The sequence below is a fragment of the Lithobates pipiens genome, unplaced genomic scaffold (assembly GCF_037356315.1).
Source record: "Lithobates pipiens isolate NorthernLeopardFrog02 unplaced genomic scaffold, aLitPip1_a1.2 Scaffold_8, whole genome shotgun sequence".
Classification (NCBI taxonomy): Eukaryota; Metazoa; Chordata; class Amphibia; order Anura; family Ranidae; genus Lithobates; species Lithobates pipiens.
Genome location: NW_027507903.1, coordinates 160,195,797 through 160,212,574, shown reverse-complemented (window position 1 = coordinate 160,212,574; position 16,778 = coordinate 160,195,797). Strand labels below are relative to the sequence as shown.

At 42.2% G+C, this 16,778-nt stretch overlaps 1 protein-coding gene across 2 annotated transcripts in view; it reads left to right on the top strand.

Annotated features, from left to right (window-relative positions):
* DCLRE1C (DNA cross-link repair 1C) overlaps positions 1-16,778 on the top strand; it is a 42,463-nt gene that overhangs the window by 2,113 nt on the left and 23,572 nt on the right. Inside the window, exons 2-6 of one of the 2 annotated variants that reach the window (XM_077472983.1) lie at positions 1,849-1,900; positions 3,567-3,651; positions 5,040-5,099; positions 6,598-6,653; positions 13,240-13,341. In XM_077472983.1, coding sequence (XP_077329109.1) covers positions 1,849-1,900; positions 3,567-3,651; positions 5,040-5,099; positions 6,598-6,653; positions 13,240-13,341 — 355 coding nt within the window. The remainder of the gene's footprint in view (positions 1-1,848; positions 1,901-3,566; positions 3,652-5,039; positions 5,100-6,597; positions 6,654-13,239; positions 13,342-16,778) is intronic. The other variant, XM_077472984.1, reaches the window with a different exon arrangement.

Below are 16,778 nucleotides of genomic sequence, written 5' to 3'. Positions count from 1 at the left end.
GCTTGCAAGAAAATAAAGGTGCCAAGGTGCTGTATCAGTAAAAAGTGTGAAATTATTTTACTCAAAGTATCCAAACTTACCTTGTAGGTAGACTGAGGTAGAGCCCTGAAACACATTTGCCCACCCACTTCCTTCTTGGCATCGGTTGCAGTCTTGAGTGTTAGAGGGAGGCCAGTACAGACGCCGTTTGTGGTCCTGGCTCACCATCATTCAGAGAGAGAGTGAGAGATTTAGGCTGGGTTCACACCAGTGCGAATTGCATGCGGATTTCCTCCACATCCAATTTGCATGTCAGGAGATTGTAACCGGTTCCCTATGGAGCTGGTTCACACATCACCGGAGAGGCTCTGGTGCGATTTGTACAGGAGTCCTGTGCGTCTCTTGGTCCGTTTCAGGTCCGAATTCAGCCCTGAAACGAAGAATGGAGACACACCGGACTCCTAGGCCGCGTACACACGCGGGGACTGTTCGCCCAACTTTGTCCGCTGAACAGTGTTTCGGCGGACAGTCCGCTCGTGTGTGGGCTTTCAGCGGACAGTTTCAGCGAACAGTCCGCTGAACAAGGTTTTTCGGAATTTCCGAAAAACTGTCCGCTGAAACTTTGTTTCAGCGAACAGTCCCCTCGTGTGTAGGCTTGTTCGTCAAACTAAGTTCCGCGCATGCTCAGAAAGGATTTACACGCCGAAAGTTATAATGCAGTGTATAGGACGTCGTATTTTTCGTCCCGTCGTACGTGCCGTTCACGTCATCGCGCACGGTTTCAGCAAACTGTTAGTTCGTCGTGTGTGGCCATGTCCGTCCATGCTAATTTTGAGCGGACTGTTTGCTGAAACTGTTTGACGGACAAAGTTGGGCGAACAGTCCCCGCGTGTGTAGTCCCCTACTGTGAGCCGCTACATTCTCAAGTGTGAACCCAGCCTAAAACAATAAAAATAGGTGATATACTGTTTAAAATCCCTACTCTGCACATGCTCAGTTGATCGTCATTTTTAGGCACTGCCAAGTTTGTAGAGGCCAATCTGCTGACAGCCATAAAGTGGAAATACAACCTCCTATCTTTTACAACCAAGAAAGCTGCTTCTGTTTGATCTGCAACTGCCTTGGTGCTGCACATGTGATCAGTTATAACACCAGATTTTTGACAGTTTGTTTGAGGACACACTTTGAATTTGTTTAACCACCTCCCGCCTGCCATATAGACAAAGGACAGCAGGAGGGTGTCTCTCTCGTTCTGGGATTGTTCAGCTGCTTGCTTGTCTGTCTGTTTTTACAAAGTGGTGGAAAGTGGTTAATCCCTGATTATTAGTGCAGTCCCAACAGTGCCCATCAGTGATGCCAATCAGTGCCTGCTCACCCGTGCCACATATCAGTGTGGCGTATTCGTGCCTTCTCATCAGTGCAGCCTCATTGGCGCACATCAGTGAAGGGTAAAAATTACTTATTTATAACAGAAACTAAGAAAGTGTCCCCTGTGTGTCTCTTGCCGCGAATTGGAAGTCGTGTGATTTTTTTTTTTTTGCCGCAATTTTGCGGCCGTGATTTTGATGGGATTTTGCTGTGATTTCAGGGAATGCCTGTGTAAATTTGAGGTCTGTGGACCTCAACTCGCATAAAAGTTGGACCAAAGTAGTACAGGGACTACTTTGACGTCGGTGCGACTTGAAGGTGCACAGATATGGTTATTATTGGAAATCATGGGGTACAACTTGTCATGTGACTCTGATGTCCAAAGTCGCAGGAAAAGTCACATAAGTGTGAAAGGTGCCTTAGAATTTATTTATTTATTTCTCTTTTTGTTTTCCTACTTTGTCTAATAAACATTAACACAGCACTTTTTACTTTTTATAGATCACATGAAAGGACTTCGTGCTCCTCTCCTAAAACGAAGACTGGAATGCAGGTGTGTTACATCAGAGAATGCAGAATAGGCTGATTTACAAAAAACTGGAGCACTCATCTGTTTTATCTGAAAGATGAAACTTCTTCGGTTTTTATACTGCTCATTGTTTTCTGATTTTGAAACTTCTATTTAAAAGCTAAAAAACATAATTGATTTGTCTCACGTAGATGCCGCTTGGTATAAGCAGTCTCCAATTTTACATGTTGGAAGAAGCTGCAGCTGCTAAGAAATGCTTTCTTCATTATAGAGATGTGTTATTCCAGTTCTTGTAGCCCAGACATGCACTGTTTTATTTTATTTATATATATATATATATATATATATATATATATATATATATATATATAGATCTAGATCTATATCATCAACAGCCATGTCCACTGTCATATTGCCAAGCCCGCCATGGGGGAGATTTACTAAAACTGGTGTATACAGAATCTAGTGCATCTTAACCAATTGGCTTCAAAGTTTTATTGTCAAAGCTTAATTGAACAATCTGAAGTTAGAAGCTGATTGGCTGCCATGCACAGCTGCACCACATTTTATGTGCAGCAGTTTTAGTAAATCTACCCCATTGTGTCCTCCGCAGCATGTCACAGTGTATCCAACACACTTTTTCCATGACCACTATTCTCTCCACATGTTAGTCTTCTGACCACCATAGCACCTGCACACTTGTACAATGACATCCACTGTATATGTATGCCTGTTGATGCCACCTGCGCTCTTGCCCAAAGCTGCCACGCCCTTGCACATGAGTTGCCACGCCACCTGCACTCTTGGCCTGGGGCTGCCACGCCACCTACATTCAGATGCTTGTTCACCAACTCGAATTGCAATTGCGTAACTCTTTGTCGCAAGGACACTCTTAACCACAGTATCTGCAGTCCATGCACTATGGCGGTCATTCTTTTCTCACTGACTTGCACTGCAGTGTTTGTAGTTGCCTGAGCACCATGCCACTCACTTGCTTGTATGCTGGCTGCTGCAGGACCTGTGCTCTTGTTCACTGGCTGCAATGACAATTGGTTGCCTGCCTACCAACTGACGCTGTAATAACCTAATCCTTCACTGTAACAGTGCACTTGTCTACCTACTGTCATGGTGCCTATGCTCTTGTCCACCAACTGCTCTAACACGTGGCAGCCTGCCCACAGTTTGCATTGCAGTAATATATTTCTTCACTATCTATGCATTTGCCAACCAAATGCCCCAGCACCTATGATCTTACTGATGAAATGGCACTTAAACAATGTAATTCTTGGTTCACAGACTGCAAAGCATATGTGCACTTCTGATCTCATGGCAACACAGCATATGTCTGTACTGACTGATATTCACCGATATATTGGTGTGACTGTCATGCACAACCACCACTGACTCAGATGCCCAATGCAGCCTCCACTATACTGACTGCTTTTTCCACTGATTGCCATTGGACTTTGAGCACTTGTTCAACCTCAAGTACTGCACAGCACGCTGTGTGCTTGCCCATTGACTGCCACTTTCAACACCTCAATTGTTCACTGTACCAATGCAATGATTCACTGACTACAAGCCTATCCATTGCCCACCTCCGCACCCACAGGATTGTTTCTCCTGTGTTACACAAAGGAATATACTACTGTTAATGTTTTTACTCTAAATATTATTATTTTTTATGCAGCCTGAAAGTTTTCCTCTATTGCTCTCCAGTCACCAAAGAGCTTCTGCTGACAAGTCCTAAGTATGCATTCTGGGAAAATCGTATAGTAAGTATTTATACTTCTTTTTTTTTTTTTTTTTTATGTTTGTGGTCTTTTACTGATTCCACTGACTGCAACACAATCCATTAATGGAGGAGAGTGTAATCAACTATAGGATTGTCTCCCCCATTCCCAGATCATGTTACAGGCAGTGCAATCGGCAAAATAACTTTTCTCAATAGAGGAGGGGGGCGTGTCCTTGTTGGATCATCTTGTAGCGGAGCCATGTGATCGCTGTGACCAATCACAGCAGATCACATGACCGTTGTACACAATGGATAGCTTTCATTCATGCCATCCATTGTTTACCATTGTGTTTGATCTCTGTGATGGGTCACAGTGATCACATGGTACAGACAGGGCCAATGACAGCTCATCTGTATCATGTGATTAGCCGTGGCCAATCACAGTTAACCACAGTAGTAAATACTGAATTGATCAATTTCATTCAGTAAAAATGGTTGCTTAAAAGGTGAAATACACTGGTATAGGCAATCATTAAGTGTAAAAAATAAATCCCGATCACTTCTTCAAAGTAGTAGTGTTTCTATGGTAACACTATATTGCGCTGGTCACAGTGTGTGGAAAAAAAAATGTAATAAAAAGAAAAAAAAAAAAAAAAAGGGATAATTTTTCTTGGTGTGTATTATTTTATTTTTTCTTTTTTTACATACTGTCACCAGTTAGCGTCCCATCAACGCCACACCAGTTAAATGATTACGCTGTACTGCGCTGGTGACAGTGTGTGTATAATATTATATATATTCTACTTTCCAAAAAAGGGGTAATTTGGTGGTATTGGTACTTTTCTGGTGTTTTTGTGCCTAAGAAATAAGATAGTACATCAGGATAGTTTGTGGGCTCTATAACTATCCTACAGAATAAATAATATACGCTGATTTGGGTTATTTTCGACAAAGAAATGTAGCGGAATATATTTTGGCCTAAGTCTATGAAGATTATTTCCATTTTTTTTTTTTTTTTTTTTTTTTTTTTTTTTAACAGAAACAAAGAACAATTAAAATTTGTTGGTCCCTTTTTTTTTTTTTTTTTTTTTTTTTTTAACACTCTTTCGGTGTTTTTTCTCTAAATAAGCAAAAAAAAAAAAATGTAGGTACAGTGTTGCATGACCAAGTAATTGTCATACAAAGAGTGACAGCACTGAAAGCTGAAGATTGGCCTGGGCAAGAAGGGGGTGAATGTGTCCGGTATTGAAGTGGTTAAAAATGTAACTCGATATCCAGGCCTGGATATAAAAAAAAATTGTTGTACACCTTGTTTGGGTTTCATTTATCAAGTCTTCGGGACCTTTTTTAGGCAAACTCTTCTGCACTGTTATGGTTTAGTGTTGCTGATGTGTGTCTTTAATAATTCAATGACTTTTTTTCCAACAGAGACCTGTAGAAGTGGACACGCCAACTCAGATCTCCTTGGTTGATGAATGTACTGGTGAGGTGAGTACTGAAGGGGATTGTCAGTCTGCCAAAGAAGGAGATTTCTGTTTATAATTGCATTTAGATAATTAATAAACAGGTTTCTTAAAGCTGAACTGCAGGCAATCCCCATGGCCCTATGCAGTGGGTCTGTGCCCGCAGCTGCTTGTTGTGTCTTGGAGTGAGCAGAAATCTGTATACTTGCCCGATCCTCCGCTCCAGCGGCAAACGGTGCTCCCCATGATTCAGCATTGGACTGTTCCTGACATCTTTATGTCCAGAGCAGGTCTATGGATGTGATGACGTCAAGAACAGTCCACCGCACAAGACAGGGCAGGAGCGGCTGGATCGTTCTCATGCTAGGGGGAACGGAGGATTAGGTAAGTGTATCTCCGCTCTCCAATCCCCTAATCAAAAAGCGATCTCCACTTAGCCCCTTAACCGCAGTGAGTAATACCCCTATCCAGACCGTGCTGATCCTCTGGATGTTCCCCTTTTGTGGCTTTTGTTTGTTCCACCTCCTCCGCTCCCGAGCTGGATGCACTACACGCCCGCCATCTTGATATCCAGCATTTGGCGATTTATCTCAGCCATTCGATACAACATTCATGCATCCGCCCCTGAAGAAGCGAGCAGGGTCTCGTGAAATGCATAGGGCTCTATTGATGCTTGTTTTATACCCGTACATGCTGGGTATTATTGATGTGTGCATTATGTTTACATACTTCCTTGTTCATATGTATGTACGTTTTATTTTAATGTGTATTTACTGACCCAGCAACTTTCAAGTTTTATTGTGGCTCATTGATGTACAACATTTGTAATAAATCTTTGTATATTTACTTTCATCTGTGTTGTGTACATTGGCAATTATGTCGCAATCCTTGTTATTGCCACGTTACATAATATTTTGAAATGAATAAATTGATTCTGTCTCAGTGTTTGCTGTGAACATTGGCTAAACCTCTCTCACCTCATCTAAAGTCCCAGGGCTATTTCTCTTGTCTTTTTCATCTCTTGGTCGCAAGTATGCTGTTGCCTTGTCGCAACTTCCCATGGTTGCACAAGTTTTCTGTTGCACGGTCGCACCTTTGCTGTTTGCATGGTCGCAACTCTGCCATCGCAATGTCAACACTTCGCTGTTGCAACGTGGACGTCGCATGGTCGCAACTTGGACATATGGTGTGAATGAGGCTAAATGGATATGCTGTGCTAATTATTTGCATGGCATCCAGTAGTCGCATTACAAGCTACAGTCTGATGTTCTGATGTGTTTGAAAATCTGTGTGGACTGTGCTTTGAAAATCCAGGAATAGGTGGGGGATGAGCTGTCAAATGAAAATATCCATATTCTTATAGCTATGGTTCTTTGACTCCTTTTTAAGGAAGGATATAGGATCCTGTGTATGTCACCCCCATTGTTGAATTATTTTGTATGTGGAATTGCAAATTCACTGACTTTACAAAACAAAATGTGTTATTTTTTTGTTATAATTATTATTTATTTTTTTTTACCTAGAAAGAAGACATTTTGATCACACTGTTACCAGCCGGTCATTGTCCAGGATCAGTAATGTAACCTATTCAGTAATACTTTTTGGCTCTTTTTCTAATGTTTGCGAATGTACTTCTAGACTAATCCTAGATTTGTTTTTAAGCTCTGGCCTCCTATTTTACCCCCTTCATGACCAGACCATTTTTTTTAGCTATTTGACACTACGCTACGGAAGCATTTACACAAGCCCCCCCGCCCCAACAACCAGGCAATTTTTTGTGATACGGAACTGCGGCGCTTTAACTGACAATTGCGTGGCCATGTGACGACGTACCCAAACAAAATTGATGTCCTTTTTTTTTTCTCACAAATAGAACTTTCTTTTGGTGGTGTGACATTGGGGTGTTTAGCTCAAGTGGTTAGATGCATTTTTTTGTGCAGTGAGTCCACATCAGACAGGCATTTCTAGTCAAGGGCCTGGTAGCCCACGTTTATTAAAGGGGAAAATAAAAAAAAACTATATTTTTCACTTTCTGCTATAATAAATATCCAAAAAAAATATTTAAAAAACAAATGTATTCATCAGTTTAGGCCAATATGTATTCTTCTACATGTTTTTGGTAAATTAAAATCGCGATAAGCGTATATCGATTTGATTTGCTCAAAAGTTATAGCGCCTACATACTATGGGATAGATTTATGGACTTGTATTTTTTATTTATTTTTTGTTGTTTTTACTGGTAATGGTGTCGGTCTGTGATTTTTAGCGTGACTGTGATATTGCGACTGTAGACAAATCTGACCCCAAGTGACACTTTTTGGGGACCAGTGACATTAAAGTGGTTGTAAACCCTTACAAACCACTTTGACCTAAAGGTAAGCCTAGATTAAGGCTTACCTGTAGGTCCAAGAAATCTCTCCTAAACCTACACGGTTTAGGAGATATTTGCCAAAAGACAGGCACTGCTGTCTAAGGCGCATGCACCGTAGACAGCGCTGTGCTGGCGCACTGAGCGCGCCGCAGTTAATGGTGATATGCCACGAGTGGCGGCTCCCGTGCGCATGCGCGGGAGTGACGTCATCTCGGCTCCATCGAATGACAGCGCCGGAGCAGCGAGACCCATCAAGAAGATGGAGGCTCCGTATGCAAGGGGACAGCGGTGACATCGCTGGCTCCTGTGTCAGGTAAGTAATTCAGCAACTTTGAAATAAATGTCTGTGGTGGCGCCCCCGGGGGGGAGAGGTTTACCGGCCAGTCTGTGAGCTCTTTCCACTATAAACAAGGTGGAGAATTCCGCATGGCCAAAGGTGGAGACGAGGAGTTTCTCCAAAACCGATTGAGGGTCCGCACCCTCCTCACCCTCGGGCAGCCGACGCAACTGCAACTCCTGAGGCGGTTCTCCATATCGTTTTGCTTGGCCATCACTGTGGAGAGCTGATGTTGTAGGCGCTCGGTGGTGATCTGTAGCGGCGGTATTTCATCCTCCACGTGGCCGATGCAGGTCTCCACCTCGGTCACTCGGTCTCTAAGTTTCTGTAAGTCCTGACGCAAGAGGGGGACATCCACCTTCACCTCCTCGATCTTTCCCATCAAGGTGCTCTTGCAGTCGGATATGGCCTCCAGTACCCTGGCATTTGGGTCTGGCGGGGAGTTGGGGTCGGCACCATCTTCCTCCTCAGGCCCCTTCTCGGCATGGCGGTATATCACCAGCTTCACGGCTGGGTCTTGCTTGGATTTAGGTGGCCACATGGTCCTGGCAGCAGCGAAGAGGATAACGGGCTAGTGGAGCTCTCATGCAGCACTCCTCACACCATGCCAGTCAGGTAAGTAACACATAATGGACTACTATGCGATGCATAGTAGTCCATTATGCTTTACCTTTGCAGGGAATCAAAGAGGAAGTAAACCCATTAGGGTTTACTTCCTCTTTAATACAGTGATCAGTGCTAAAAAAAATGCACTGATCAATGTATGAATTATACTGGCAGGCAAGGGGATAACACTAAGGGGCGATCAAGGGGTTAACTGTGTTCCCTGGGTGTGTTCTAACTGTGTGGGGGATGGGCTTACTGGGACAACACAGAGGTCACTGTTTCTGATCACTGGGAACAGCCGATCTCCATGTTGTCCCCTGTCAGAACAGGGATCCATCTTGTTTACATACGCAGATCCATGTTCTGCCTCTCTGTAATGCGATCGTGGGTGGCCTGCATGCATCGAGTCCACTGAACCTGCGGCCGAGCTCCCACAGCACGAGGCGGGTGCCCGCATGCCCACACTATCGCATGCACAGACCGATATACAGGTACGTTGGTTTGCACGGCCGAGCCGCCTTGCCGCAGTATATATGTGCAAGGTGGTCGGAAAGTGGTAAACTGGTAATTGCACGGTCATGCAACACTGTACCCAAACAAAATGTATGTTTGGGTACAGTGCTGCATGACCGTGTATGTATGAAAAAAATGTTTTTCACACATATAGCTTTCTTTTGGTAGTATTTCATCACCACTGTTTTTTATTTATTTTTTCGCTAAAAACAAAAAAATTTTAAGAAAAATAAATTATATTTTCTGAAATAAAACCTATACAATAATAAAAATCAAAAAAAAAATCAAATTTCTTCATAAATTTAGGCCACAATGTATTTTGCTACATATCTTTGGTTAAAAAAAAAAAAGTGTGAAGGTTATAACGCCTACAATCTCTGATGTGTATGTACTGGAATTATATATAATAAATTTAGTTATTTTTGGGACTGCGAAAATGCGGTGAAAAATCTGACACTAACTGACGCTGGGGGGGGGGGAACGGGACTGACTGCCACTGACCTCTCCAGTGACACTAATACTATTCACTGTAATGACACTGGCAGAGGGGTTAACATCTAGGGCGATCAAGGATTAAATGTGTGCTTAAAAATGTGTAATGTGTGCTTTTTACTAAATTTTCTTTATTTTATTTTTTTTCTGAGACGAAGCAGAAATTGTTTCCTCTGTACAGAGCCCTGTTTTAATTGTCAACACAGATCTCTGGGCTGTGATGGTACACAGCCGATCAGCCAGTCCATGTGTGTCCACTGTTCATCACCCAAACACCGGCACATCTCCCTGTCAGCAGCCCGTGCATTATGCCTTTGTCCACTGTATCAGTGCACCATGTACCACAAGCTGCATCTCTATGAACACTGCGCTGGGCATTGACGTGCATTAAATTGGGCATGCACCCTTTCTATAACACAGCTCTCTATAATGCTCCCCATGTGCAAGTGTATTTATGCAGTGCTGTGGTGCATTGGCCACTACTTTACTGTATGACAATATGCCCGTTCCCACCAATCTAAATGGGCCCTGACATTTAGATTGTGTGTGTGTGTGTGTGTGTGTGTGTATGTATGTACTGGATGTGTTTGTAAATCTCTGTGCATATCTTGTCAGGGTATTTAAGGCCCCTTTCACACATGCGGATGGTATGTCCGTATTTCATCCATCCGTTTGCGGATGAAATACGGACATACATTCATCCCGATTTCGTCCGATTCTGCAGACGGAGGAAAATCCTATTTTTTCTATTCGTCTGCAGAGCGGATTGGACGAACACGGACACACGGTCCGTGCTCGTCCGATCCCCATAGAGGAGAGCGGAGATCTGACAGGGCGGTCCTGGCACAGTGTGCGGAGACCGCCCTGTCCGCAGCCGGCTCAGCGGGAACAACGGAGCGATCCCCGCTGAGCGAGCGGATCTTCACGGGGCGGATCATTACTGATCCGCCCCGTGTGAAAGAGGCCTTACTCATCAGTAACTATATAACCAGAAATGTTAGTTTTGGGGAGACATGTGCCAATTCTAAGCTACACACATCTAGAAATTGAGCCTTTATGTTGTTTACATTTTTAAGGTGTGTGTTTTTTTTTTTTTTTTTTCTCCTCACAGTACGACATAATTTCTAACTGTATTATTAATAGTACACAGGTCTAAAGCAATGAGTACAGGATCCCTTTTGGTCTTGAGGTTAGTGGTGAACACAAGAAGTCCCAGATGGTGCTTTTGCTCTGCATCTGAAGGACTCAATCATGTCACTTGTACAGCACACTGAACCGCATTGGTGCAGGTGTTTGTCTGTGGTCACATGACCGTTAATAACAAGCTGAAGCTGTATTCTATATTATGGAGGTGATTCAATAAGGCATTTGCAACACATTTCTGGAGGTGTGTGTGTAGTCGGAAGTCTTGCACAAAATTTATGAAAACCCGGGTACATTTTCATTGTTTGTACCAACATGTGCAACAAAATAACCACTTCCCGCCCTGGCCTATAGTAAAATCACTGCTGGGCAGGAACTTCCTAAGAATGTCATATGATGCCATTCTTGCCACTGGTGCACACTGATCTGTGACAAGTTTTGGACACAGCTCCTCACAGCTCGGAGTAGAGAGCCAATTACAGTGGTTATTTACCACGTGATCACTGTGTCAAATCACATCCAATTACAAAAATGGGAAAAAAAGCCTGTACTAGCCATTACCGCGCGTGAGAGGAAGGCGCTACCGGGAGCTGTGAGTTACCACATTTTAACCCTTGCTTTACTGTGAATGCGCACACACAGCCATCTGATTGCAGCAACGTACCTGTCACACCAGTGCAGCCATCATCAGTGCCAAGATTGCATTAAGTGTATCTATCACAACAGAGCAGCCGTCATCAGTGCTCAGGTTGCATTTTGTATACCTGTCACACCAGTGCAGCCGTCATCCGTGCCAAGTTGGTATCAAGTCTATCTATCACGACAGAGCAGCCGCCATCAGTGCCCAGATTTGGGTTATTTTTACCAAAGAAATGTAGCAGTATACATTTTGGCCTAAATTTTTGAAGAGAAATTATTTATTTGCAAAATTTTATAACAGAAACTAAGAAAAACCGTGACCGTGCAATTGTCATTCAAAGTGTGATAGCGCTGAAAGCTGAAAATTGGCCTGGGTAGGAAGGGGGTAAAAGCGCCCGGTATTGAGTTTGTCAAAGTAGTTCTTACTTGCAACACTTTTTTATTGTATAGCGCCTCTGTTGTGACGAATTCATAAGGAAATCCCGCCATATCGGTGACGAGGAAAGTGGAGGTAAAGACCTCCACCGTGTTGGATTCAATTGTGTCACACTTGTGAGCAGTGTGTCACGGGCAAAATTTATTTATCTTTTTATTTTTTTTTGGACAATTTTGCAACAAATCCATATACAGTTTACCAACACACATGAATCTCAAGCAAGTTGCTCCATTTGTCATGCTACTGCAAGATCAATTTCTAATGAGTATAAAAGATGCTCTTTATGAATTTCACAGTACATATATATTCTGAAGATATTAGAATTTGTTTTTGTTTTTTTTCTTTTTTTTTATCATACTGGCGAACATAGAAGTGTGCATCTTCTTCATGCACAGTGTTTAAAGCCAAAAGAGAGCACACTCTTGTGATGGTGGAGAACACCATTGGCTGGGTTGTTGGAATAGCAACAGGGCAGAGTGAGGGAACTCCAGCTATGGGAGTTTTTTGGGCAGACTTACGGAAAGGCGAAATGGCATACAGCAAAAGTAGATACCTAATGCAATATTGCTTATAGCAGGACAGTTTTATTTTTATCTGCTGGCACCATTAACTGCATTAACAGTTTTTTTTTTTTTCAAAGGTGATCTAACCCTTTAATTTCAGATTGGACAAAGGCAGTTTAAAAATTGGGTACTACATAGGGTTATGAGCTAAAGGTCTCCACTGGGACAAAGGCACTGAGTGGTGAGGGGTCAGAACCCCTGTCAGATTTTTATTGCTGTCTTTTTGTTTTCCGCTAAAGAGATTCCTACTTTTTGTCACTGAAACTGAGGGATAATTCCAACTTTGGGGTTGTCAACAGAGCAGGACTAGAGGAAAAATCTTCCAATGATGACATTCATCTTGGCGATAACTGTCTGAGATTGTATTTTTCTCACTTTAGATTTTTTTTTTTTTTTTTTTATGTTCTTTCCTGTTGTGTCTACAAGACAAGAAGTAAAAGGAAATCTCCCCAATGGGATGCAGAGGGGGGAAAACCAAAGGCAGATGTTTTAATCATTCCCTACCCTATCTAAAGTGAAAACAGTGTTTGGAAAGGGAAAAGGCGAGTACCACAAAAATCTCCTAAAATTACATTAGAACTTTATTAAGTAGTGGTGGAAAAATAGCCAAGAAGAGCCAGCATGTTTCAGCCATCAGGCCTTAATCAGGGCTGAGCCCTGATTAAGGCCTGACGGCTGAAATCCACTGGCTCTTCTTGGTTATTTTTTACCAGTATTTAATAAAGTTCTAATGTATTTTAGCAGGTTTTTGGGGAACTCTCCTTTTCCCTTTCCTGAATGATTATGGAGGTTGCAGAGACCTTTCCAGGCTGAGTGTCCTGCTAAGTCGATGATTACTACTTAGGAGTTGGTAGCTTGGATTTACCTGTTCCTGGAGAAAGTGTTGGTTTTGAGTGTCCTTTCAGCAGAAGTAATTTGTAATTGCAGTATATTTCAACACTGTTAGGAATGTTTTATGGTAGGTCAGATTTATGTTTAAAATATTTTAGTAGATGTTTTCATTTTATATTGAGCAATTGTTACCGTTTTTCCACTTTTGCGCTAACATTTTACGATTCCTTTCAGGTTTTTGTTCCAAGGACAAAATGGCACTGTGTTGTATACTGGAGATTTCAGGCTTGCAAAAGGAGAAGTGGCACGTATGGAGCTTTTACATTCAGGAAACAGGTGCATAGAATACAGCACATTTTATTTTTCTATACATGCCTCATGTGGTTTAACAATCCGGCCAATGCGTTCATGTAGTGTATAGGCTCTCAGGCCTATGGTTGCTGATGAGTAATATAGTGTCATGGTGTGGGAGCCGTTTTGTAATGTTTACCAGTCACTATGACCAAAGGTGTTGTAGAATTGACTGGGAAGGAACCACAACTGCTGATACGTTTCCTGTAAACATGTTGTCTATCTTTTTATTCACACTTTTTTTTTGTTGTTGCAAGAGATCATTTTGGTGCATGTGTGATAAAACACCATTCTTTTATCTATAAGGAAAAAGGAAGCAAGTCCAAAAGCTAAACTACCAGCAGATATTTATATAAATTAAAGTGTTTGTAAAGTCTGAATGTTTTTTTAGGTAACAAAACCTTCCGTGTGCAGCAACCCTCCTAATACTTACCTGCGCCCCATCACGAGAGCTTTGATTCTCCCTCTCCCTCCTCATTGGCTGAGAGAGCAGTGGGAGCCATTGGCTCTCAGTGAACTAAGGAAGAGAGGGGGGTGGGGGCGTACCACAGCTCTGTGAATAGACATGCAGAGCTGTGGTTCGAGAGTGAGCCTGCTTAGGTGCCCCCCATTGCAAACTACTTTCTCTGGGGGCAGGCACTTGGCGGGGGGGGGGGGCAGGAGCGCCAGCAGGGGTCCTGAGAAGAGGAAGATCGGGGCTACTCTGCAAAACCGCTGCAGAGAGCTGGTAAGTATGACAACTCTCTATATAAATCAGTAAATGTATTTTATTTTTTATTTTTTTAAACGCAGCTAGTGTAAATACCAGAATTTGACTTTGTCAGCATTTTGCCATTCCCTGTTCAACAGCATTTTGAACCAGGAGAGGGAGCGGCAGGGCTGAGTGCCGATTAGGTATGCTGTGTGAAAGTGCATTGACAAAGAACATGCTGATAGGAGGAGAAAACAAAGTGAGCAGAGGGAGGATCTCACCTTTCTTTTACTGCTCTTTCTGTCCCGGCACAAGGCTTGGGGTGGAGAGAGAGTCCTTTGGACTGTACGGTAAAAAATGCATAATTTTAGCAGACAAAACGGCTCCCATATATAGATAAATTTTTATAAAAAAACTTATAACAAAAAAAAAAAAAAACGATGGCTCAAACTGTTGAACTGCTTCTGAAAATGCTAGTTTACTGGGTGTTCCAATAACTTTTGGCATGAACTGTCAGGCTAATGTCCCCTGTCTTGCTGACAACAGTATTTCCATACAGAAAGTGTGGGGAAAATCTGCAACAGAGACCAAGACAGGGGTTCTAATCCTTTTCCACTCTATTCAAAAAAATTAATTAAAAAAATGGGCATGCTTCAACAATTTAAGCCTAACCCCAGGTCTCTTATGACTTTAAATATTTTGTTTGGACCAGGCTGGTTCAAAGTAGCTATTTGCTTCACAAACAGCTTCCTCTGGCTGAGATGGGGAGGCGGGTGGATGATCTTCACACCAGGGTTAGGATGGGAAGTTTTACTGGGGAAACACAGCACTGTGTGCTGTATGTAGCAGATGCTACATAAAGTTTATACAGATCTCCCAGCAGGCACATCTGTTAGTGAAGCAAATGGATCCAATGGACCAGCTTGGTCCAAGTAATCTATTTAAAGCCACACAAAAGTTTGAGTTAGGCTGTAACCACTTGTCTACAGGACACTTTCACGAACCTGCAAAGCATTGCACCTGCGATCAGCAGATCATGGGTGCAATGCAGGACTCCTACCGACTGTCTGTGTAAGCTGTCTGCTCGTACCTCATACGGGCAGGCAGTTACACACTGCCAGGAAGCATGTACTTGTAGTTCTAACCTTCAAAGAATTCTGTGAATGAATGGAGCCCCTCCTGGTCGCGTTTTTTTTTTTTTTTTTTTTTTTTAAATTGTAACAGAGAATTTGGGGAGAAGATCCCATCACAGAAGAGGATCAGGGGTGGATGCAGGGGGTGACGCTACAATAACATGTTATACCCCGAGGAAAAAATGATGAGAGTGGGGAAGTGGGGCAGTTGCTGAAGCTGACCATACACTTATTCCCAACCTCAATGGTTGTGGTGGATTATCTTGGTACTGATAAACAACAACAACACGATTGATATATAAAAAGGATTATTTATTACATATAAAAATAACATACAGCATTCATTTTAAAAGCAAAAGATATCTGTTGATGAAGTGTATCTCACAATTGGCTCAAAGATTGGCTTTTCCTCTACTAGTTTCGTGGTGCACACTGCTTCTTCAGGAGGAATAATCTATAAGACAAATACTTGAATAAAGCACAGATCAAATAAATTACACTTAAGACTTTTATACAATTTATAATTCAGCAAAAACAGTATATATAAAAAAAAAAAAATTGTTTACCTGACGGGTTAGTGGCCAGGTGTGAAACCACACGTTTTCTTCTTTTTCTATATTCTACTTTTTTTTTAATTATAATTGTATAAAATTCTTAAGTGTAATTTATTTGATTTGTGCTATATTTTTTAGCCACGCTTTACCATCGTTTTTGTGGGGGTTTTTGACCACTAGCAGGGTCGGTTTAACCCCTGCTAGCGTCAGAAAAAGGGGTTAAAACGTCTCGACGGTTCTGCAGCGGTGCCCATTCATTTCAATGGGCAGGAGCGGTGTAAGATGCTGCTTGCATGACAATGGTGTACTGAGCACGCTGCAGATAACGGTGATATGCCACTTGTGTCAGCTCCCGTGCACATGTGCGGGAGTGACATCAACGCGGCTCTGGCGAATCGCAGTGTCAGAGCAGCCAGACCCGGATACATGGCAGCTGTGAAGATAAAGGAAGAGGACTGCTTCCGGGGCTTCGTTCTCAGGTAAGTTATTCATAATGAGCTTTTATGCCTTTGCCTTGCAGGTTGCATTATTTTATTTATTTTTTTTAAATGGCAGTGCCTTTATTTCCTCTTTAAATGGCTAGCTAAGGGGACTGGCTGTAAGGGAGGAATTGGCCTAAGAAATTAATTAATTCTAAGCATAATGGACTCCCAATCAGTATTTTGAACTTTATTTTGTTAAAAAAAAAAAAAAAAAAAAAGCCTGCTGGAAGATAACCACAACCTGCTCCAATTTATGTTCTGTGTAAGTCTACAGTTCAAAAATGTGCCACAATCAGGTCACATCATCTCATAAACACTCCGTCATATTATTCTTAGATGCATTCTGTTATATTAATTTAACGGTATACAATACCACATTTTAAGAAAAAAAAATCACTTAATGATCTGCACTGCAATTAACAGAATTCAGCCACCTGAGCAATGCATTATTTTGTACTGTACAGCAGTTTGTGGTAAGTGGTGTGTATTCCCCCAAAGACACCTGGCTCAAATGGGTTAATGCTTGGTGTATGGGTATAAAGTTTTATTTATTTATTTTCTT